Genomic DNA, 25,216 nt, shown 5'->3' on the forward strand with positions numbered 1-25,216 from the left:
AGTTAGTTTTTCATAACAAGATTAAAAGGCTTGTCTACAATGTTGACCTTGTTATGGCTCATTAATACTGAATTGTCCTTAATTTTCTTCCTTCAAATTTTGACACGTTTTACCGAACATATATTTAAAATTATAAAATGGCAATTCATTATCAAAAAATTTACTTTAATCATTAACTTCCTAGAAAATAGGTAAAAAATTATAACTCATTCAGTCTCTTTCGAAAAAGATGGAGTGAAATCTTTATTCCGTTTCTATACAAAATATCCAAATAATTTTGATTTTATTCCATCATATTTCGATTCATTTGATCCCATCTGAGTCCAACTCATTTCATTATCTACCATCAATCAAACATATATCAATATATATATTAGTGCAATACAGAATATAAATTATAATTGGAGAACAGGGCCAGGGAATGGATAGTGCGAAACAGTTAATTGATTGCTAACTAAATAGATCCCAAAGACAAACTTGCCATTGTCAGTGCCGCCTCGTAGAGTTTAAAATTACGAGCAAAATGGAAAACTGCACAAAGAAATTTCAGTGTTGAAATTGAATATTTCGTTGGCAACAGTTGGCATGAGGTCTTAGAAGGAGAAGATTTCATCTGCAGGCACCATATGTACAGGCATACTATTGCTGTGACCAGCATTAGACCCCATTCTTGCGTCTAGTATTTCCAGTTGGGAGCTGACCCATTGCGGAGTGTATCTGCCTTCGATCCATAGAGCTTCCCCTGTATCTTTGTGTTTGAAATCAGGGGCTTTTGGGTTCCTCTGCAAATTTTCCAAAAATTTTTCCAGATATAAGGAATGAAAAATTAACAAAGAACTTGGAGGATGCAACTTGAAGGGGGTGGAAATAACACTGTATGAAGTAATCATCAAAAAAGACGTATTCTCATTCTTTAATATCAAATGTTAAGAAATAAATTATAATTATATACATATCAAATTAGAATACCAAATAAAATTTCATGAGAACAAAAAGATTTATTAAATTTGCAAAGATAGCATAACAACCGAGTATGCAACTTCTCTAAATTCACAAATTGAATCAACAATTCACCTTTGTCATCCTATTGTCCCACCACTCCCCTGGGTTTGCAAAGAACGCCTGCCATAATTCCACCACAGAACCAGTACCACTGCTTACTTTCCTACCTGAAACAAGAAGAAAAATATTTAGCAAAACACACAAAATCAAGCCAAGATTACATCACATTCCACATAACACAACACTTGCCACTTCCATCAGACTCTAGATCCGGCAATGGCACCTTTGAGAGATTCCTTTCAATAAAGTTCAGCTGTTGAACAACAACCTGGCCACATCCAAAGTGAACAAAATCAAGTCAAAACTGTTTCTTCTTAAGAAGCACCACAATGTACATTAACTAATAAGTTATGACTAGTATACAACGACCAAAATAAGCTTGTTTGGTACACAAGCTTATTTCAATATCTTGTAATTTTTATGATCACTAGTTTATCACTACATAAATTTCTATCTATCAACTGGATCATTCAATAATGTTAGGACACATTTTCAATTCCATCAGCTGGTCCTAGCTTATAACTTTCAAGTTCTCCTAAACTTAGAGGTTTTATCCCGCTTATACGATTTCAACCAGCTTACCAAAAATATACGTTTTTCAAGATTTATTACTCGTAGTCCTGATTTACACAATTTACTTAAAATATATATATTTTACTACTTCAAAGCACAATTTTGATACATATAGCCATTATTTATCTTCTAGTTATTTTTCCTTTATTCACTAGTGTCTAAACTAAGGACTAAGCAAATAAAAAATACTACGTATTTTGGATTAAAAGAGACCAATTTTAAATGTACATACTAAAGAGGAAAATCGGTACTCAACAATTTTAAATAAGTATTTGTATAACTTTTACTTAACCCTATACCATAATCAAATTGGGGTAAAGAAAAACCTTGTAGTAGGAGTTGGTTTTGCCTTCCTCGTTTTCTACGGTGTCGGTTACGAGGCGACCGGAAACATGAACTTGGTGACCTTTCTGAAGATGCTGGGAAGCGACAAGCGCGAGATCGTCCCAGAAAGTGAGGTTTATCAACGAAGTTTGGGTGGCGCTTTTCTTGACAGAGAGGCAGGTCCAGGCAACTACTTTGCCGGATGGGAGGTGCTTGATTTCGACGGGGACGGCGACGATGCCGATGAGGTTGACGGAGTTGCAGAGCTCCTTTTGCCACGGAATCTCGGAGGGCTTAGGGAACGACGTCGTTGTGATGGAGCACTTCAAACTCCCCAACCCTTTCCAGCGCGGAGTCCTCCACGAGGGAGAAGAAGCAACTCGAAAGTGGGGTTTCGAAACGACGGTTTTGAGGAAGACGAGCACGTTTCTCGAGGTGGTAGATGATGGTACTGATTGCTGTAACGCCATGTCTGTTTCTGAGTGCTTCCTCACTCCATGCTCGGATAGATAAGGAAAGTAGAAATTTGTAATATGTTTCCGACGTATCGAATTGGGCTTTCGGCTTCGGCCCATTGGTAAGAGCCTGGTTTTGTAAATTGTATGTTTTATATAATTAAATAATTGTAGTAATTAAAAGTGAGTGATAAATGAATATATAATTGGACCAAATTAAATATATAAATGAATATACAAAGCAAAAAAGAAAAAAAGCTTAGAATTTTTTGCAAGGAAATAATGTGTGAGCAATTGGCTGAGAAAAGACATTATCTATTTTGTGCTCTCTTGAAACTATTTCTATAACAATTTCCTGAGTTTTGTGTCTTTCTTATCTGTTACTTTAAAATTTGATTAAGTTTTTTTAATTTCTTTTTCATGAAAGACTTATTATTTTATTAAATTAAAATTTTCTTTATTAGATAAATTTTAAATAATTTTAGAAAATAAAATACTTGTAAACATTAAATTAAATTCTCTCGACTAATTTAATTGTCTAAAAGAAATGAGAAAGAATAATTACAATGATATTATATTTTCTTTTGTAATTTACAAGCTATATAAAATTAAAGAAATATGAAACAAAATTTTATTAAACCTTCTAAATATTTACATAATTTATTTAACTATTTATAAATGTTAGTCACTATACATTTTTTAAGGGTAAACTAATGTGAATAATTGAATCATGAAAAATATATTGGATATATGGAATTTTTATATAATTTTTAATTAATTATTTAAATGTATTAAATTTTAAATATTGTATCGATATATAATTCATATTAGACATTATCTTGTATTAAAAAAACTGATATAAAATTATTTTTAAATTAAGATTTTAGGTAATTTATAATTCTTATAAGACATTATGTTGTATTAAAAGAAACTGATATAATTAATTTTAAATTAAGATTTTAGGTAATTTTACTTTACAATCTTCAAATTGGTTTAGTGAATAACTTTGTTTGCAATTTCAATATTAAAATTTGAAGAAGATACTGGTAATTGATTCTTAGGTACAATAATTTATTAAAGTGGTGGATAATTCCCATATCTATAATATAATGGATTATGATTTCGGACATGATGGATTATACCTAAAAGCATAATATAAAAGGAAAATGCTTTTTTATACGAAGTCCTTTAAGTGAAGTCAATGAGTCAAAATTTTATGTTTTATATTTATATTTTAAGAGATAAATTACCCTGTTTTTTATAAGTCACGTTTAGAAAAATATATTAGTATAAATAATTATGATAACATTTTATATATATATATATATATATATATATATATATATATATATATATATATATATATATATATATATTTCATGTTTTGTTGATAATTTTACTCTTAGTATAATCACAAAAATGTGTTTTTTTAGGTTTTATTAAATCAGAAAAAGATAAAGTGTTTTATTCATTTTTTTAATTGTTATTTTGTTTCTGAAAATGTCACATGAGTCTTTTTTTTTTTATTTTAACAGTCATTCTTCTTTTGATATGTCTCCTAATACAGTCAATATTCCTCATACAGTTAATATTCTTCTTATTTGCGTTCCTCCAATTATGTCTAGTGTACCAGGTGTTTCACAACAATTATCAAGTGACTTAATTTAAGTGTCAACTACTTTGTCTCCTTCAGCTTCGATAACTAAGTCTACCCTTCCAATTACTCTCTGAAAAGGTATATGTTCTACCATAATCCATCTCCACATTTATTGCTTTAAGTTACCATAGATTGTCTTCACCTTTTTATACCTATCTTTTGTCTATTTCTTTTGTGACCATCCCAAAATCTGTTACTGATGCCTTAGCCCATCCTAGTTGGCGCTAGGCCATGTTAGATGAACTAAGTGTTCTTCATAATAGCTGAACTTGGGAGTTTGTCCCGTTATTGTTTGGAAAATATGTTGTTGGTTGTAGGTGGATTTTTGCTATCAAAGTTGGTCTTGATGGAACTATTGATCACCTCAAAGGCCGTCTTGTGGCCAAAGGTTACACATAAATTATTGGGTTAGATCATGATGATACTTTTTCTCCAATGGCAAAGATGGCATTTATTTGTTTATTTATAGCCATGACGACTCTTCAACAATGACCTCTTTAACCAGATGTAAAAATGCATTCCTCAACGGAGATTTGCAAGAAGAGATTTATAGGGAGCAATCCAAGATTTATTGTTAAGGGAGAGTCTTCTGGGTTGGTATGTCGTCTTCGTCAATCCTTATATTTCCTAAAACAGTCTCCTAGAGTCTGGTTTGGAAAATTTAGTAACATTGTTCAACAATTTTGTATGACTCGGGTGTGAGGCAGATCATTTAGTCTTTTATTACACTTGAGTGTTGGATGTGTTTAGTTGATAATAGATGTTGATAACATCATCCTTACAGGTAGTGACAATCATGACATCTTTTAGATGAAACAACATCTTTACAACAATTTTCAAACTAAAGATCTTGGAAAACTTAGACATTTCTTGGGTATTGAGGTGGCACAATTAACCTATGGTATTGTTATATCTTAAAGGAAGTATGCATTGGATATTTTAGAGGAAACTGGGTTGATGAATTCAAAATTTATTGACACCATGGATTTTAATACTAAACTTATACCAAAACATAAGGGAGTTTATGTTAGACCCTGAGAATATAGAAGACTAGTTGGAAAATTAAATTATATTACCATTACTTGTCTTGACATTTCCTTAATTATTTGTGTGAAGATCATTGGAATGTAGTTATCTGAATATTAAAGTACATTAAAGGATCTCCTGGAAAAATGGTTTTTATATGGTTCTAATAATCATAAAAGAGTGACTTGTTATTTAGATGTTTATTGGGCATGATCTTTTTCTCATAGAAGGTCCACATCCGGATATTGTGTCTCCATTAGTGGTAGCTTGATCTCTTGGAAAAGCAAGAAGCAAAGTGTTATAGCAAGATCTAGTACACCTTGTTCGATGTTAGGGGTTTCAGATTTGTCCCCAAGTACAGATCGGTTCTTACCAGTTCTTCCACCTTCACGTTCTGCCATTGACGTGCATATGCCGTTCAGTCGTGAGGAGAAGGAAAGTTTCAGCCGCTGTAGGGTGGTTAAGTCCCTATAGGTTTGTTGCTGTTAGCCACTGCAAGGCAGTTCAATTCCTGCAGGTTTGTTGTTGTTCAGGGCAATTAAGTCCTTGAAGTTTTTCCACCTTCACGTTCTGTCATTAACGTGCATATGTCGTTCAATCGTGAGGGAAAGGAAAGTTTCAGCCGCTATAGGGTGGTTAAGTCCTTACAGGTTTGTTGTTGTTAGCCACTGTAGGGTAGTTCAGTTCCTGCAGGTTTATTGTTGTTCAGGATAGTGAAGTCCTTGAAGGTTCGTTGTTGTTAGGCAATTAAGTCCCTAAAGGTTAGGACATTGAAGTCCTTGAAGGTTCGTTGTTGTTGGGGCAGTTAAGTCCCTAAAGGTTCGTTGTTATTAGGGCAATTAAGTCCCTAAAGGTTCATTGTTGTTCAGGGTGGTTAAGTCCCTACAAGTTTGTGGTTGTTAGCCTTTGTAGGCCTCCCATCTGTTACTCATGGAAATCAAGTTCTTGAAGTTTTGTTGTTGTTTGCCAATGACAATCTAGTCCCTGCATTTTGTTGTGATTCACCACTACAGGCCTTCATCCATTGTTTCAGTTTGCTACTGCAAGTCATCGTCCATTTTTTATGGAAATCTCTCTCGTCCATTGTTGTCCAAGTTGAAGTTTCATTGTGCTAGTTCGCCCTCGTCCATTGCTGTCCAAGTTGAAGTTTTATTGACGTTCTCTACAATTGAGGTTAACTATTCCAAGCTTGGATCATACAATATTGTATGATCCAGTTTGAGGGGGAGTGTTGTAATTTGAGATAATATCTTTAGAATCTTCCTAATTAGAGGAAATAAATATATAATCTTTTATTTTATTTTACTTTCCTAGTTTCTCCCTATTTCCCTTTTTAGGAGAATTAGATTATTACAAATAGAGAGTATCATAATGTATTTTTTATGATTGAGAATAATAAATCAGTCTTATTTTCCACAACCCAACACATGCCTCTAGGAGGTACACTCGCTTAATGACTTGGTCCCTACAAGATCTTTGAATTTTTTAAAATTATTTTTTTCTTAACAAGGAACTGTCAGGTTAAGTGGTCATTTAGAGAAAATCTCATATTTCCCCCTCATGAATCCATCCCTCGCATGGAAACCCCAACCACCATGAGCTTTGTACACTTTTCAAAGAACTTTTTTCCAATGATAGTTCTACTCACCCAATAGCCAAACTCTTGGGAGCCTATTTCATTAGGCTCACCTAGAGAGCTCCGACTCGCTTAGTGACTAGAACGTCTGATAGCAACCTCCTTAGCAAGGTGTCCAAAACTAGGAGATGTGCATGAATGGGTGTTTCCTTGGAGTTATAATGCGAAATGGTGTGGGGAAAGGACCAAGGTTGATGAACTATGATGGTGAAAGGGGTAGAAGCTCATGATTTTTGGGGTGTATGTTGATGGTAAGGTGGTTTGTGATGGCTTCAAGAGAGGTGAGGCCAACTTAAGGAGGAAGGTGACTAGAGGGACCTCTAGGGTTTCTCTAGTCTTGATCTAGGAAATGTATGGTCATAATTTGGCACCATAATATTGCATTAATCCAAGATGAAATACAAGGGTGAAGACCCCTCTATTTATAGACCAATGGTGTCTCATTCTAACACTAAAAGCATGATCTCCCACATTTGCTCTCATTGACAAAAAATGAGGCTTTCTAAGGAGTGGACAAGTGTCAATAAATCCTCTTCAAAAATGGGAGGACATGTGGCCACTCACAAAACATAATCCTCTCCATTCCTAGAGTGTCATGTGGCCACTACTAAAACCAAATCCTCTCCAATGGTGGAGGGACATGTGGTCACTACTAAAAAGAAATCCTCTCCACCCTTAGGGTACCATGTGGCCACTTTTAGAAAGCAAATCCTCTCCAATGAAAGTATGTCACATGGCACACACTTTCCATTTGGTTTGGATGTCTAACTTAAGAAAAATCCTATTCTACTTAGGCCTTAGTACAAGCCTTAAACAAACCTACACTACATGGTCTAATACAATGGTCTAGATATCCTACACTACTCTTCAACCCATGCTCTATGTGTTGGGATAAACTTAAATTTTAGGGTTTTATTAATAATTTTGTTTAAATATTATTTTATTAGTTTTTGGGTCTAGTAATATTTAATTTGATTTGATAGAGATAAAATAGGGATACATAGTTATGATTTTCGGTTTATCTAGATACAATATTATTTTAGGTTTAATGTCTCAATATGTCCCTATTTTCGTCCCAAATTTGAAATAGGTCCCTGTTATTTTTGAAGTCTTAATTAGATCCTTATTTTTGTTAATTTGATGCAAATAAATCTTTTCCGTCAATTTCAGAAAACGGCGTTAAAGAGTATGTGACGTGGCCTGTGTGAATGCAATTTTTTAATACTCAGAAATAAAGAATGAAGTAAATATAGTATAATCCATGGTGAAATTAATTAAACAGAGGCCAAATATTGTTAAAAGTTAATGTTTTTTTTTTCTGAAACATGCATCATCTGTGCAAGTGGGAAATCAAAATCAATTTGTGGATTTTTCTATTCTAGGGCTCGTGTGGTGTCAGAGTTGGGAAAGAGTGATGATGCACGAGTTCAACTGATTGGTTTCGTTCTGGGGACGGTGGGGTTTGGCATCGGAATCCGGCTGGGGCAACTGTCGCCGGGAGTGGAGTACAGGCTTCACCGGAAGCTTGGAATCGGAGTGTTCTGCTTAGGGGCGTTGCAGACTCTGGCACTGTTGTTTAGGCCAAACACAAGGAACAAGTTCAGAAAGTACTGGAAATCGTACCACCACTTTGTAGGGTACTCGTGTGTGGTGCTTGGGTTTGTGAATGTCTTTCAAGGATTTGAGGTGATGGGTGCAAGTAGGTCCTACGCCAAGTTGACCTATTGCCTAGGACTCTCTACTCTCATTGGCCTTTGCATTGCTTTGGAGGTCAATTCTTGGGTCGTTTTCTGCAGAAAATCCAAGGAAGATAAGATGAGGAGAGAAGGGTTCATTTCAACTTCTCACAAAGGAACTTCATCTGCCATTCACAATTAACGTTACTATTTCATTTCAACTTTTTACTCAATTTTTTGTATCCAAATCCAATGATTTTTCTATTCTAGGGATCTTTCCCAACTCTCTAGAATAGAAAAATCCCCCAATTTGATTTTGATTTCCCACTTGCACAGATGATGTATGTTTAATCAAAAAAGACATTAAGTTTTTCCATATTTGCCCCCTGTTTAATTAATTTCACCATAGATTATACTATATTTACTTCATTCTTTATTTCTGAGTATTAAAAAATTGCATTCACACAGGCCACGTCACACACTCTTTAACACCATTTTCTGAAATTGACGGAAAGGATTTATTTGCATCAAATTAACAAAAATAAGGATCTAATTAAGACTTCAAAAATAACAGGGACCTATTTCAAATTTGGGACGAAAATAGGGACCTATTGAGACATTAAACCTATTATTTTATGATAGATTAAGCAAATTTTATTTTTAAGATAGTTGATATTTTATTTTTATTCCCCGTAATATTGTAAGTGTTGCGGCTATTTAAAGCCCTTCAATTATCAATGAATAGCAAGAATCAATTTTAGAAAAATATCTGAGTGTAACGTGAGATTTTTCTTAACAGTGGTATCAAATCTTTATGCTCTGAGTACCGAGAGAGAAAAAGAGAGAGAGGAGAGAGTCAAACACTGTGAGAGAAAAAGTGAGTGCTTGATTTTTTTTGTGAGAGAGATGACAATGGTTGTCAATGGTATGATTGTGCCACAATTGACGAGAAAAACCAATTATGACAATTGGTGCCTACAGATGAAGGCATTATTGAGATCCCAAGACATTTGGGATATGATGGAAGACGGGTACGTTGAACCTGATGAAGACGAACATCAGACGGTGACACTGTTAACTCATTGGCAAGTGTACCAAATTGTTCAAGTAATATAAAATGGTAAGATCAAGTATTGTTTCCCAAGAGACTCGAGTAACACTAAACAATCGTATAATGACAGAACTAATTAAGACTAAAGAATGATCTCATTGAATGAAATTTAACTGCAATGAAATTAAACATGATACTTTAAATGTAAATTGATCTTTTGTAGCTAAAACAAGAGTGAATAAATGAAATTAATATGATATGAGATGGTGATGTTGGGGTTAGATTTCACCTACTTCACTTTCATGCATATTAGAACTCATCTTCTTCATTAAAATGCTAATGCCAACTTTCTAGATTACTTCAAACTCAATTCCTTAATGTAAAAAGCCTAGACTTGATTATTAGACATCAATCTCTTGAAAAACCCTAATAATCAATTATGCATTAAGAAAAGAAGTTTATGACAACTAAAGGTCCTATCTCTATTTCTAGATAATATTTCCTTTAGGTAGATTACTCCAAATCACAGTTCATAAGCTATTTCCCAATAACAAATAAATCCAAACATCTAGTTATGAATGACCAAAAACATAACAAACATTAAGAATAGGAGAAAATCACTAACATTCAATGAAAGAAGCTTAATATATTCAAAACATGTTCAACTACATGAAGTTCAAAGGTTACATCTTTCCCCAACACCAAATGAATTTAGCTCTCCATTGTCATGGAGAACCTTGGCTTACAATGGAAGAATATGAAATAGATGGAAACCCAAGGAAGAGAAAGGGAGAGCTCTCAAGCGCCCAATCTTGCTCCAAAAGGTCGAAGTTAGGGTTTATGTGCTTCAGCCGTCAAAAGATATTCACCCTATCACCTAAAAGCCTTTAAATAAGTCGAGAGTGCCACGTCAGCAAGTGTCACGCTTAGCGCTCGGACAGAAGGGCGCTAGGCGTGACTTCAGCAAAAGTGGCTGACGCTCAGCGCCTTCGCTAGGATGCCCAAGCGTGGTTGCGTGGCCCTTGGCCCTCAATGCCCCAGAAGAGGGCGCCCAGGCGTGCCTGCGCCTTCTTCAGCCTTCTAGTTTGATACTTTTGTTGTTCTTCTTGGGTTCCAACTCCTTGATAATTTGATCCTCTTTCAAAACATACCAATAGCCTACAAAATTGAGGGAATTAGTGATGAAAATCATTAAGTATAACCTCAACTGACTTATTCACAATATTCAGATAAATGCAAGAATTTAAGCATTCTATACCGATTATAATTAGAACCAGTATAGATAATTTTCTTATTTATTACAAAAAGGTTTAATGTCACTTTTAACAAGAGTCTCAAATAGGTCCATTTCTTTTTCGACGTGTCAATTGGATCCTTATTTTTGTAAAATTGAATCAAATAAAGACTTTCCGTTAAATTGGACAAACGACCTTTTAAGATGGGATTACGTGGCATGATGTGTATTGTTTAATCAGACGTGACACCTATTTATATATATAAATATTAGTTTTGAATTTCATTTATCTTACTATTATTATTAATATTTAATATTTTCCTGCATAATCAAAGTCTAATATGGACTTGTAGGCCCAACTAGGTCAAACCCATCAATCCAAAAAGTCCAGCCGTGATGTCGTCGGTGGCCACCGCGACTCCCATCACAACCGCTACACATTCAACCTGCGTCCACCCTCCAGGTTGCTTCGAAGGTGGAAACAACCAATGTCAAACCCAATCGCAAAAACAAAACACATGCGCCATACCACGAGATCAGAACCTCAATCGCAAAATCAGAAAACTAAACAGAAACCGAAAAGCAATATCGAAAAGCCTAAATTCCCAATTCGCAGTCCAAACGCAAGAAACCCCTACGCTGCGACATTGCCATCGATTCCACTACCTTAACCACTGTGCAGTAAAGAAGGAGGTCGCGCTTGTTCTGCCGGAACACGCCTCCCCTAGTGGCAATAACAACCCAAAGGAAAACAGAGGGGAAGAAGGGTTCTCTACAAATCGCGATCCAGAAAAGGGAAGAGAAAAGAAGGCTCTCTCCTAGCAATAAGAGCTTGTGCGAAGGTGGAAGTGGAAGAAACTCTCTCCTAGTAACCCTCTCACTTCACCAATTTCACCGCCAATTGCTCCTTCTCTGCTCTGGCCACGACATGACCCCGACTCTATTGCCCCGCTCAATCGCGCTGATTCCAAAACGGCATCGCCAGGCTTTCGGTGTGATTTCCCCAATCTGATTTCGATCTAGAAAGAAAGGGTTGCACTTAATTTAATTTGTTTAGCCCACTTTGCCCTTAATTAAATTTGATTTCCCCTCTTTGCACTCAATTTTTTAATACAAAATACATTTTACACACGTTTTTAATGCCACCTCAGATTAAACAAAAACCTCAGCATGCCATGTAAGATAATCTTAAACGGTCGTTTGTCAAATTTAACAACAAGCCTCTATTTGATTCAATTTTACAAAAATAAGGACCCAATTGAGACGCTGAAAAAGAAGGGGACCTATTTGAGATTTTGGGGCGAAAATAAGGACCTAAAGTGACATTAAACCTTACAAAAATGTAATTGCGTCTATTTTCTATATTGATTATAACTAGAACAAATATAGAAAATTCTCTTTTAATACAAAAATATCATTGTATCCACTTTCTATAGTTGTTATAACTATAACCGATATAAAAAATATTATCTTATTTACAATTATATCATTGCATCACTTTTTATATCTAATGGATTATAACCGATATAAATAGTCGTTATAAAAAGTATATTTTGCACTGCAAATAATTGTTTGAGTTTTTTCACATAAATGAATAAAACTGAAAGTATAAGCTTAATTAATAATTTGATTCTTATGTTTAAGTTTTGATTCATATTAGGTTTTATATTTTGTTTGACTCAATTGAATACTATTTAAAAAAAAACTCAATGTGCTTTTTAGAAAGAAATGTCATGTATCAAAATTTTCAACATCTTCAATCTTAAAACTCATTATTTTGACACATGACACCTTTAAAATAAAAATATTTTAGATTTTAATACGTGAGAAATCAAAATTTTAATGTAACTTACTGAGAAGTTGATAAGTAAAACTTGAAACTATATTAACATCAATCTAACAGAAAGAATTACATTAAAAGTTTTTTAAAAACAAAATCGGGAACGAAATTACTAAGCGTAAATGGTATATGTTAATATTGTAATTATCTTAATAAAAATCTACGGTATATGATATGATGAATATTGAAGCATTGACCTTAGTGACAGTATTAGAACCACTAATAGAAACATAGGTTAGTCGTGGAATTGGAGAGACCGAAAAGAAAAAAGCAAAGGTTGATTCCTTGGTGCAAGCCCATAGAAAGTAATGGTTTAAAAGTGGGGAAGGTTTGCAGAAGAGACAAGATGAGTATGGAAAGTGTAAATTATGAATAAACTGAGTGCCTTTGATAAGAAGCAGGCATAGAGCCAAAGTCCTGGTAGTTCTGGGCATAGTCTCTCACACTTCAACTGCAAAGTGACGACTGAGTAGAAACCCCAAACTAACAAACCAAAATTCTCATCTCATATCTCATGTAGACACAAAACAACATCATCATTTCATTCCTCTCTTCTATCATCGTCATGGCCAATCACCCTTCCGAACCTCCCACCGACGACTTCCTCGACCAAATCCTCGGCCTCCCCACCTTCGCCTCCGCCGACCACGCCGACGCTTCTCCGATGATGCTCCAACTCAACTCCGGGGACGCCGCCTTCCACGCGCCGCCATACCAGCTGGGCCTCAGCTTGGAACAAGGTAAGGGAGGCTTCCTCTCGCCCGAAGATGCTTCTGGAAGCGGCAACCGCTTCCGCGACGACGTCGTTGATACCAGGCCTAAGAACGTAACACAATCAATCTTCTCGTTTTCTAGTTTCTAAAACTTTCCTAACACATGACTTTACGAATTAATATGTATGTTTGTGTGTTTTAGTTTCTCGCTCCTTTGGGGTACGATCATCTGTTGAAACGAAATTGCGCAGCGTGGTTTTAGTGAGAGAGAGAAAAAAAAAACAGTTTATTGTAGTGACCAATTTTGGCTTCCTTTTGTTGGTGATGCTATGATCATCAACGGATTGCTCTCATTGGACTTTTTTATTTCATGAGTGGATAACCTTGGTAATACTTGACTTGGGGTATGGCTTGTAGATAATAATTTAAGTTGATGATGAATGAACTGTGACTAGATATTACGAACTGTGAGCTAGGGGTCTTATATTAGGGGAGTGAGGAAAGAAAGAGGAAGGAAGGAATGATGGTGGTTTGGTTCGGTGGAAATGAGAGAAAAGTTAACATCAGGATTGCATAGAAGAGAAAGACTTTCTGCTCAAGAATGAGAAATTTTCAGACACAATCCATGTATTCTTAGAACATAATTGATTATGTTCTCAAAGAGAGATTGTGTTTAAAAATAACGCACAAATGATTGTTGCTGCTTTTACTATAAAAAATATCTTCATTTTCATGGTCTTTCTCATCTTTCTCTTTCTAACTAAACCACCTCTATTTCCACACATTTCTGACCTCTTTCTCTTCCTTCTTTTTCCCTTCTACTTCCTCTATTTTTTTCCTCCCTTCCAAATGAGGAATTAACATGGAAATTAGGCCTTGACATTAGTACTAAGGGTCATTTTTTCCTGAATTCTTTTGACATCTTAAGGCTTGGATAAACATCTCTATTTAAGTACTTGTTAGAGAAACAGACTAGAAGCTAAGATGAAGTAAATTTCTCCCATAAACTAAATTAGCTTATGCATAAGTGGAAATCAGCTTTTGCAGAAGCTAAATAAAATAAGCTTTATAGGTTAAACTTCTTTCTCTTACGAATGGTTGTGGAGAAATTTATCAAAACTGCACCTAGATCATATAAGATTTGTTTTATTTGAGTATTGCGAATAAATGCTGACTTCTTCCAAATTTCAATATTTCTTTTAATGTTTTTTCTGATTTTAGGAGTGCCAGGGCGAAAATTGGTGATCAAGTATCTTTCCTTTTCTCTGATAGATAGTCATGTTGCAGGTTTTTCATGGGCAACCCATGCCAACTACTGTTCCGACTGCCCCACATCCACCAGCAGTGCGACCTAGAGTACGCGCTAGAAGAGGACAGGCTACAGATCCACACAGTATAGCTGAAAGGGTGGGTCACTGGATATTTTGAAGAATACAAACCTTTTACTTGTTGTAGAGATTATTATTCATAATAATGACAAAATAACTTAAGTTATTTTCATGATTTGTTAATTTTTATTTTCCATGTTGCTATTCAATGACAGTTGCGCAGAGAGAGAATAGCTGAAAGAATCAGAGCTTTGCAAGAACTGGTTCCTAGTGTCAACAAGGTATTCTTGGATATGCAGTTTTATTCCTAAATGTGTAGTTTGATACTTATCTATAGGACTTGTGAGATTTTGTCCGTGATAAGTGATGGATTGTGTTTCATCACCAGACTCAATAATCAAACGCTTCATTAATTTGTGGATAAACATATTTATACAATGTCAGCAAAAATTTGATACTTACTGTCAATTACTAGCAGAAACAAAGAGTGCTAAAAATTAGAGATTTTCAAGGAGTGTGTGTGTGAGTGTCTCCGTAATTTGTCTTGTTTGATTTTTTAACTATTTACTTGGTTAGATGTTAGAACTTGGAACACAAACCATCTACACAACAGGGATTCTTTTTGCACGAAAAAAGCTATTGAGATATAATGGTTAAATTCATTGAAATGCGATTACTCTTGGTTTATCTATGAACTTTGTCACCCCTCCTTCAAATGGTTTTCTCTAATGAACTATGAATTACATTTAGTCTGAAGTGACCACAGTACAGTGCATTGTTCAGTGGTTTATGAATGCAATGACTGGAATAAAATGTTAATTTTGGATGTTTTTGTTTGGTTTAGGAAAAATAGCTGGAATATAGATTAAAAGATGGTTGATTTTCAATTGATGCTAAATGTTTTTTTTTCTTGTTTTCTTTATCAATGTACCTTTAGCTACTTAAGTAAGTCATAGATATGAAACACTGGGCTCTGTTCTCTCTCTCTCTCTCTCTCTCTCTCTCTATATATATATATATATATATATTTAATATCTTCCTTAAAGAATGATTTAATGCTAACCTATTCGGTTGAGTTTAGAAAGCTATACATTTTATAATGCTCAAATCAGTCCGAATTGAGTCTGTGTTTTTAAGTAAAACCTCCCGATAGTCATGTCTCACATGTTTTCTGTTTAACAGCTCATATTTATTTGTTTATTACAATATAATTCATAAAGGAAAACTCTTCTATCATAGGGATTGGAAAAGAGTACAACATTTGCCTTTGTTCTGATTAGGTGTGCTTGAAATCTAGAGTTTTTGAAGTATTAAACTATACTGTATTTCGTATAGAGGTTTCATTACTGACTTGTGATCTGCCGTATTTCTCATAACCCTCAACAGTATTGTTTTTCCATTGTTTCTAATGAAATTGTTATGTATCTGTTCAGACAGATAGAGCTGCCATGCTGGACGAAATTGTGGATTATGTCAAGTTCTTAAGGCTTCAAGTAAAGGTTAATACTCTTCTGATCTGCATGGATTTCACGTTTCATGTTTATCTTTAATAGATCTCAATTTATGCTTAACCTCAGCTTTTTGTTTGATTCATAGTTTATTTTGTTAAATCTGTTAAGCTTTGCCTTTTTCACCACTTTTCCCTTCAACCCTGGCTTATGAACCATTAGTGCCACTTTGGATTAGTACTATTATCCCCTGGATTGTATTCCATTTTACTAGTGAATATATAAATATGATCAAATGACGGAATTTTCACTATTTTGTGATATTCCTTTTTTAACTATCCTATAGCACCCAGGTCAACTCTGGACTGGAATTTTTCCACCTGTGGAAAGTCTGAGTTTCAGTGTTTGTGATTATGAACAGTAAGCCAATTTCTACAAGCATAGTAACCAATTTCATTGATTTCTCTAAACACTTGTGGGAGTACAATTTACTGTTTGAATATGAAAGTGACAGTAAGGCATTTCGTAGAATCCAAACTTGTCAACAATGTGAAACTAGAGTGCAGTAGACTTTCAATGATTTGCTATTCATCTGGCTTTCAGGTTTTGAGCATGAGTAGATTGGGTGGAGCTGGTGCTGTAGCACCACTAGTAACCGATATCCCATTATCATCGGTAGAGGTAATTGTTCTAACTAATGTTAGTTGGCAAAAATTTGTTTCTCTCCAATTTATCAAATTTAGTATCTATCAGGAAGAAGGCAGTGAAGGAAGAAACCAGCCTGCTTGGGAGAAGTGGTCAAATGATGGCACAGAAAGACAGGTAGCTAAGCTTATGGAAGAAAATGTTGGGTCTGCCATGCAGTTTCTTCAATCAAAAGCACTCTGCATCATGCCTATCTCACTGGCATCAGCAATATACCCGTCACAACCATCGGATCCTTCTAGTATAGTTAAACCTGAAACTAATCCACCTTCATAGACAGACCTCAGGCACAGATGCACCATCCAGTGGTTCCATCAAGGACTCACCTAATACTGCTAGGACCCACATGTTATTTGTCTGTTTCAAACACCCTTAGTCTTAGTCATTGGTCAGTATCAATTTGCATTCAAAGTAGGATGCCAATAGTCTTTTCCTTTTTGCCGTTCTTTCACCTTTTGTCTAGCAGGGTTTGATGTCAGTGGCCTTCAACATATAAGCAAAGCCTATCTTGATAAATTTCATGTAAAGGGAAAGAAATTGTCGAAGTTCACTTGATATGCTCTTCCTTTTTTTTATCAATTGGTGGGGGTTAGTGGAACGTGATGGAAGCGCTTTTATAGTGGGGCTTAGTTTTTGTAGTGGGCAGTGGGACCTTCTAAAAGGTTAGGGTGGTGTGTATTTTTATTAGTGATGTAACTCTTAGAGAATTTGAAATGCAGAGGTGAAATGGATAATGGTTGCTTTAATTAAGAATGCTGGGTGTTGCTAGTCCAGTGGAAAATGATGGTGCTTATGTTTCTTTGGCGTGGGCTTGAATTATTTGTTTAAGGGTAATTGGACTCCATTTTCCGAATGAAGGGAGAAATGGAAAGTTTGGTTGCATCTTAATCCAATTCATACCAGTCACTGAGCTACCTCGTTCAAATCTCTACTGAACTCGTGTACGTGTGAATATGAATAGAAAAGTGATAGACCAAGGTTTTCCTGTGCGTGTTAAATTTTGTCAATGACTATGACGTACCTAATAACTATTATTCTTCTAAAAGCAGACCTTGTGCTTCTGTGCTACTGCTTTTGGTACAATAATGACATTGAAATCAGGAGCACCATTCTTTGTAGACTATTTTTCGATGGGAAAGAGATAACAAATGCTAACAAAGTCTAACATCTCATGTAAATATTTGAGGTTCCTTTCACGGTACCAAGAATTTTATTTCAAGTTAAGCGTATGAAAAAAAAAGTTGTTGAAAAAGTTTGCTTTGATGCTTTTGAAAGAAACGAGTCTTTAATTATTAACATACATACTTAATGATACCAAGCAAAAGGGAAACAAAGAAGAAAATATTAAATGTGGATCTCTAAAAACATTAAATGTGGCATGACTAATATTTAGAATTAAATATATTTTTAGTTTTTTGAATTTTGATATAAAATTAAAATTCATTTATGTTCAAAATTTTGATATTATTTGGTTCTTTAAATTTAAAAGAGAATAAATATAATTCTTTTAAATTAATTACATTAACTTTTTTTCATATGTTAATTTTTTTTGTTAATATTTAAGTTGTTTATATCATTTGACATATTCATGTTTTAATGTTATTAAAAGTATATTTTACATATAAAAAAATCAATATAATTAAGTTAAAAAATTATATTTATTCATTTTTTTAAGTTTGAAATCAAAATTTATTGAAGTTTTGAAAGAGATAAATTTTAGTTTTGAATTAATGTTTGAATACTAAAAATATATTTAATTCTAATATTTATTATAATTCTTTTCCTTAAGAAAGATAAAGAGAGCTAATACTTATTACAAACTTTTCATTAAGAAGGATAAAGAGAGCTTGAAGAATAAATACTTCAAGACTACATAAAGGTAAGAAAAGATTTATAATGGTTACTTTCTTGAAAGTTACATATATTCAAGACATCTCGAAGAAGAAAGGTTGATGGCATTTACATTATTGATGAGAAGGCTCACTTCTCCCTCCATTTTACTCCTAAAGCACCAAAATAAAAAAAAAAATCAATGTCATCGCCATCACAACTCATAAGTCTCTTGCCAAAACAAAGCAGCTACAAAAACATGCACGCACCTCGGTGTAAGGTAAATAGCATAGTAAATTAAACATTTTAAATAAAACTTTTCACTTCTTCAATTTTTTCTTTTGTTCTGAAGTAAACGCTAAGCTTGAGGTTGGACCCCAACCATGAACACCTATATGATCGGCACCGTTGGTACTCTCGTGCACACTCATGAGATCACAGCTTCGCAAACACTCTCGTTAATTAAACATTTTAAATAAAACTGGTTGTCTCGTGCTTTTTCTATGTGCTATCATTTATTGCTAGTTTTTTTTCTAACATGTTGGACTTCACAAGCCCTCTTCCCAGCAGTCACTCACCAAAGACTAATTAATGTGGAAATCCCCTCCCCTCCCCTTTCCCCTCATATATTTGTATTGCAGAGAACGACGTTTGTTGAATTTGAAAGGAGGAGTAGAAATAAAATAGTCAAACTAGAAAATCGATGGATGTGTTCCAATATGCATTCCACAACAAATTCAATAAAAAAAAAATGCACCACGAAGTGGAAATGGGGTCATAAAGTACAAAATAAATCTGGATCATCTCAAGAGATATATCGGTTTCGCAAATCCTTGGCTTCTCATCAATAAATACATAATTATATAATAAACCCAATCATGGCAATGAAGAACACCAAGAGTCGAGAAGTGACTCTTGTAAGCAAAGCTCCGACCGCGATCGGCGGCGAGGCCCATGGCCTGACTGGATGAAGAATGCACGGTGGTTAATGGTCTTCGAATTCCAAATCCTTAATTCCCTTTTCAATCCACTCTTTCCCTGACTCTTTTCAATCCCTAATCTATTATTTTAACATAAGTCATTTCAATTTTGCCATGTCATAATCCTTTAATTTAAATAAAAATTCCACATAATCAAATAATGCACATCAGCACGTAATCACAGTTTAACGCCTATGAGAAAACTTAACGGACAAGGTTTAATTGACTTAATTTTAAAAATATATGGACCCAATTGAGACAGTTGAAAAAACGAGGACCCACTTGAAATTCTCCAACAAATATGAGGACGATTCGAGGATTTAAACTTAAAAGTAACTTTTGGCTTCAAACAATACTCAACTTTTAACTAAGAGTAATTTAGGTATAAAGAATACTTATTTTGTTGAGAAAATTTATATGTGGAACTTGATCAATAATTGTATGTAGTATCGTTTATAAATAAAATAGTATAAAGTTTATAAATAAACTAGTATAAAAATCTAGTTTTTTTCGTTTATAAATAAAATAGTATAAAGTTTATAAATAAACTAGTATAAAAATCTAAAATGTAGTTTTTTTCTTTTCTCATTCTTTAACTCTTTAAAATTAATGTTGTCAACTTGTTCTCTAACATGCTAGAGATGTTTTTTTTTCACAAGGTTTGCAAAAATCATTTTCGCAATAAAGTATATCAATGAAATTGTATTTGATTAATCGTCAACTTTAAACATCTTACTCTATACCATCGATTATGCTAATTATTGTTAAGATTTTGTAATACATAACTCAACTTTCTTTTATTATATATTTGATTTTTTTTCACATTTTTTATTTGTGGTATCATTCAATAAATGTTATTATTTTCTTTCTTTTAAATTAATTTTTATTCATAACCCTTAAGGATTAAAATCACTTAAGAGTATAAATATTTTTTCTAAAAGTATTTCAATTATTTTATCTTATTAAAAAGATCAAGTTATAAATATAAATTAGTTAATTGAGTTTCATTTTATAAAAACTACTCTCTCTTTAAAAGCAATTCATTTTCTCTTTTCTACAATATTTATAAGATTGTGACAAATCTACTTATTTGTTTGAAGATCACAATATATCTTAGAAGTCTTCAAGAAAAGTGCTACAATCTTTTCCTATCAAAATCTTAGTAAAATAAGTTCATTTTTTTTCCTTTCTTTTTGAGTGTTTTTAAGAAATTTTCTACATGTGAGAGATTAGTTATTGCACGTGTTGTATAAGAGTTCAAGATGAATATTTACTCGTTTAGGATTGTTATAATATACTTAGATCGTTAATACGAGTTTTTTTTATGTGTAAATATTGCATGTTGTGTGAGTAGAAGTATTTTTAGGTGAATGAGTCTTTGAATTAGTAGCTCACAAGGGAAACTAAATATTTATATTGGTTTTTGTATTTTTTTTTTTTTGGTGATGAGCTTAATTGATGGTGTGTAGTATACCTCCGATGAGATATAATAAGTATTATTGTTGGATGTTGATTTGTTGATTGTTCATTGGTGTGTGTTGATTGAATGTTTGACTAAGGAAATATTTGAGGATAATTTGTGCCTTTTATGACTTGTAAAAGAGATAAAATTACTTGTTGGAACAAATTGATATATCGGTTAGGTTTATGATTTTATGTAGGCTCATTGGGTAGGCTAAACTACCATTGAGAGAAAATGAAAAATTTAAAATCCAATTGATGTTGATGGCATATCCCTTAACCATGGTCATCCATGAAGATGGTATCAACTCTACCTTGTGGGCCACTTTTAGAGCCATCATAGTGTTAAGAAAAATCTCACGTTACACTCAGATATTTTCCTAAAATTAAGTCTTGCTATTCATTGATAATTGAATGGCTTTAAATAGCAGCAACACTTACAATATTACGGGCAATAAAAATAAAATATCAACTATCTTAAAAATAAAATTTGCTTAATCTATCATAAAATAATATTGTACCTAGATAAACCGAAAACCATAACTATGTATCCCACTTTTATCTCTATCAAATCAAATTAAATATTACTAGACCCAAAAACTAATAAAATAATATTTAAACAGAAAAATAGTTCTGAAAAATTTAACTCCAAAAGAGAGAAGTGGAGGGTGCAGACTCCAAAAGAGAGAGTAGTATTCGAGATTTACTTTTCTAGAAATAACATTCTTTGATTCTGCGTCATGATCTCTGGTTGATTTAGTTTAGAGATGTATTGTAAATTGATTAGATGAATGAGTGTGAATTGCCAAAACAGGTTCTGCAATATGAACCAAAATACTCCAAAATGAGTTTAAATCTTTACAGGATGTCTTCCTGAAGTGCAATTGGGACTTGTTTCATCCAAATCAATGTGCATCTGTCTATTATTGTGAGTTCTGCCTATGTTTTTAGTTTCATTCCTTAACTTCTTTACATTTGCTGGATTTATTGTAATGTGTTTAAGCTTAGGTAATGATCTTTTATTATTTTGAACATTTCCTGTTAGATAAAGTTTTGCTTCTGTTTACATTTCAATTTTCCAAATTCTTTGCTATTTGTTTGATTTGGTTAATAATTAGATTTCTCAATTGTACTATGCATTTCTAGTGTCTTCGTAAATTGGGTAGATCATATTAGCTATAGAAATTAGGTTTTGTTTTTGTTTTAGGTAGTTTAGAATACTAATTTCTTTTATTTCATTTCATTTCATTTTAATTTTCTTTCTATCTTTAAAACAAATTTTCTTTTTAGTTTCATTTCTTTCAATTTCATTTCTTTCAATTTATTTCTTTGTCCCCACCTAGTTAGTAGTAATAGTAAATAAAATAAAAAACAAGATTAACTCTACATTTTAAAACTTAATTGTACCGAGTCCTAGGATTGATATTTTGGTCAGCCCTTTACTATATTAGTGAGGACCAAATTTGTTCTGCTTTAGGCGACTAAAAAAAAGTTTAACAAATGGCGTCGTTGTCGAGGACTCGGCAAATTGAGTTTTAGAGTGTTAGGTTAGACCTTCGGTGTCAACGTCCTCTGTCGTTTGGTGCCAAAGTTTCTTTCACTGTTCCATCAGTTACAGCAATAGTCTTCTGCCATTCAGTGCATAAGTCCTCTGTAAGACCCTAAAATCTCAAGAGTTACTAAGTGTAAAAAAGTTAAAGTTACAAGGTAAAATAGAATGTTGTCAACTTTGACATGGTTTACTATTTCATTCATAACTTTTTCTACAAATTTTCAGTTGAGATGATTCTTTGTTCATTGGATAGTGGACTCAAAGAGCTTCGATCCGAGTACTCATAACGTATTTTTGACTTCGGTAAGGGGTTCAACCAGACTGTCAAAGTTGTGACAATTTTACTGATGGGGGCTTGCGCCCCAGCGCCCCTCCCTCTGGGGCGCCCAAGCGCGCGAAGATCAGTTGAGTTGCGCCCTAACGCCCTTTTTGAGGGGCGCCCCAATACGAGTGTTGTGCAGTTTTCACGTTTTGGATCTGAAACACGTGAGGCTTGCATGGAAAGTTGGGGAATATGCTCCATACCCAAAATGTTGGTCCCCTGGGTCAGAGAGGAGCATGGGCCGATCTCCTTTCCAATTTTAAATTCTTGTTTATGGATTAAGGGGGCCATGGTGTCCCTTGGGCAAATCTACAAGTGTGAGAATATGAGGAAATGGGTTCTACACTTGTGTGAGTGGAGTCCTTGCTGCTGAATCCGTGAGAGAGGTGGAGTTTAGAGCTTTTGGAGTTGAAAGAAGGCCAAGGTGTTGCAAGTCTTGTGGAGATGGATTCAAGGTTTACAAAGGAAGTCTTCAAGAGATAAGGGGAGCTAACTCAGGCTTTGATTCTAAAATTCTATGGATGTGAGAATGAATTTTGTTGCTTGGTGTTTGTGATGATGGATTGTATGGAAATTTGGTTAAATGTGTGACATGATTTCAAAGAGAGGAATCAAATGGATTTTGCTATAACTTTGATGTATGAATTTTGTATGAACTTTATGATGAAAATTGTTGATCTATGTTAAATTGATGGTGGATTTTCGTTCTAATATGTTTATCTATATGTATATGATGTTTTTGGTGAATTGAATTGTGAAATGGGATGAGAAACATGATGGTTTTACCCAACTTTTGTTGAAATACGAAAATTGGGTGTTTTGGCTAGTTGATGAATTTTGGATGGATGCATTGATGGTTTGTGTGGAAATCTTTAATAAGATGGAAGTATGGTGTGTTAACAATTAAGATCTTTATGTTGTAAAAATTTTATGTGATGGAAAATGATAGAATCTAGATGTATGGTTTGATGAGTAGAATGAGTGATGAGTTTTGGGAAACTCACTTAAGCATGGCGTAACTTCAAATATGTTTTTGATGATTGATGAATGGGTGATGTGTGTAAACTATTTTGTGATGGATTGGGCTCATTTTTTGAGTTGTTTGAGTGATTAAAAATTGGTGGAAATTATGCAGAAAAATATGAGCTTATGCACTTTAAGAGTTGATTTTGCATGAGCAAATGGTTGTATTGATGTTTATGATGTTTGTGGTTGATTGTGGAGTGATATTAGACTCCAAATATGTTTGAAAACATGTTAGAAGTGTTGAATCTGTGCTGAAAACCAAATATGGATGAAACTGGGTGGAAATTATGAATCTGGTTGTTGTCATGGCGCCCTAGCGCCCCTTGGTCGCACCCCAGCACGCGATGATTAGGTATGGGTCGCGCTCCAGCGCCCCTGGTCGCACTCCAGCGCCACTGGATGCACTAGCACGTTGCAGAATTTGTTTTTGATTGTTTCTGGGGTTTTGGATGTTCATTTTTGACGTTCTGGATGTTCGTTTTGGGGGGTTTTAACCCTTCCGGAGCCATTGGTGACGGTCTCCAAGCTGTTTGAGCTACCTAAATGTGGGAAATCAAAGGTGCTATAAAGAAAGTTGTAAATTTGATTGTTAATAATGGGTTGAATGATGTGGAAATGAGTTGTAGGTAAATATATTTTGTTAAGTATGGATGAGGATAATTAAACTGAGAGTTTAATTGTGAAGGATGTGTCTGGAAATGTATGAAACGAGATGTATGTGAAATACTTTGTTAAGTATGATTAAGGACGATTATATTATGATTGTGAATTGAGTTTGGAGATGTGTATTCTCTTGGGTATGTGCTACTTTGGTAAGTAGGCAAAATGAATTGATGATATGTTTGAATTGACATTATGTTAGTTATTAAATGCTTGTTGAGTTTGACTGGAATGGGATTGCTGGATGAAATGGATGATGATTGATTATGTGTGATAAGTTATAAAAATGTAACTTGATTAATCTCTACTACTTTGATAAGTAGACATAATTGAAATTGAGAAATGTTGATTGGTTATTATATGCTTGTTGAAATAGTGAAATGCGGGGATTTGCGAGTGGGGAATCTGAATAGGAATTTCAAATGTATTTGGAAAGTCCATTTGTTATCAGAACTATAATTTGTTTAATTTCCCAGTATAACTAGAGGTCAAAACTATTTTGTTAAAGTTATTTTGAAATGTCGAGTTTTAAAGAAAGGTATTAGACGTGTTTTTGTTTTGAGAAAAAAATAAATAAATTAATTAAAAGCATGTTTTTGGAAAAGCAGAAACAGTGTCAACCTCTCAAGATAAAATATCGGGACGTGACATCCTCTG

At 34.0% G+C, this 25,216-nt stretch overlaps 3 protein-coding genes across 4 annotated transcripts; 2 read left to right on the forward strand and 1 right to left on the reverse strand.

The window, feature by feature from the left end:
* Window positions 1-422: 422 nt before the first annotated feature.
* On the reverse strand, window positions 423-2,470 carry LOC124844888 (protein OSB1, mitochondrial-like). Its single transcript, XM_047321906.2, has 4 exons — window positions 1,962-2,470; window positions 1,252-1,330; window positions 1,075-1,169; window positions 423-782 (listed from the first exon to the last, which is right to left on the reverse strand). Exons 1-4 carry the CDS (start codon window positions 2,427-2,429, stop codon window positions 594-596), a joined length of 831 nt encoding a protein of 276 aa, XP_047177862.1. The 5' UTR covers window positions 2,430-2,470; the 3' UTR covers window positions 423-593.
* Window positions 2,471-5,684: 3,214 nt separating this feature from the next.
* LOC124844882 (cytochrome b561 and DOMON domain-containing protein At2g04850-like) lies at window positions 5,685-8,611 on the forward strand. The gene is made up of 4 exons (XM_047321899.2): window positions 5,685-5,747; window positions 5,807-5,825; window positions 7,904-7,919; window positions 8,116-8,611. The coding sequence occupies exons 1-4, from the start codon at window positions 5,685-5,687 to the stop codon at window positions 8,609-8,611; spliced, it is 594 nt and encodes a 197-aa protein (XP_047177855.1).
* Window positions 8,612-12,811: 4,200 nt separating this feature from the next.
* Window positions 12,812-17,726, forward strand: LOC124844881 (transcription factor UNE12-like). 2 transcript variants are annotated; one of them, XM_047321898.2, is made up of 6 exons: window positions 12,829-13,360; window positions 14,535-14,654; window positions 14,791-14,856; window positions 16,009-16,074; window positions 16,627-16,704; window positions 16,777-17,726. In XM_047321898.2, the coding sequence occupies exons 1-6, from the start codon at window positions 13,100-13,102 to the stop codon at window positions 17,002-17,004; spliced, it is 819 nt and encodes a 272-aa protein (XP_047177854.1). In that variant the 5' UTR covers window positions 12,829-13,099; the 3' UTR covers window positions 17,005-17,726. The 2 variants fall into 2 exon arrangements, with proteins under 2 accessions (XP_087953041.1, XP_047177854.1); XM_088096915.1 differs by having other exon boundaries at window positions 12,812-13,360; window positions 16,627-17,726.
* The last annotated feature ends 7,490 nt before the right edge of the window (window positions 17,727-25,216 follow it).

The sequence above is a fragment of the Vigna umbellata genome, chromosome 8 (genome assembly GCF_029865625.1).
Source record: "Vigna umbellata cultivar VRB3 chromosome 8, Vumbellata_1.0, whole genome shotgun sequence".
Lineage (NCBI taxonomy): Eukaryota > Viridiplantae > Streptophyta > Magnoliopsida > Fabales > Fabaceae > Vigna > Vigna umbellata.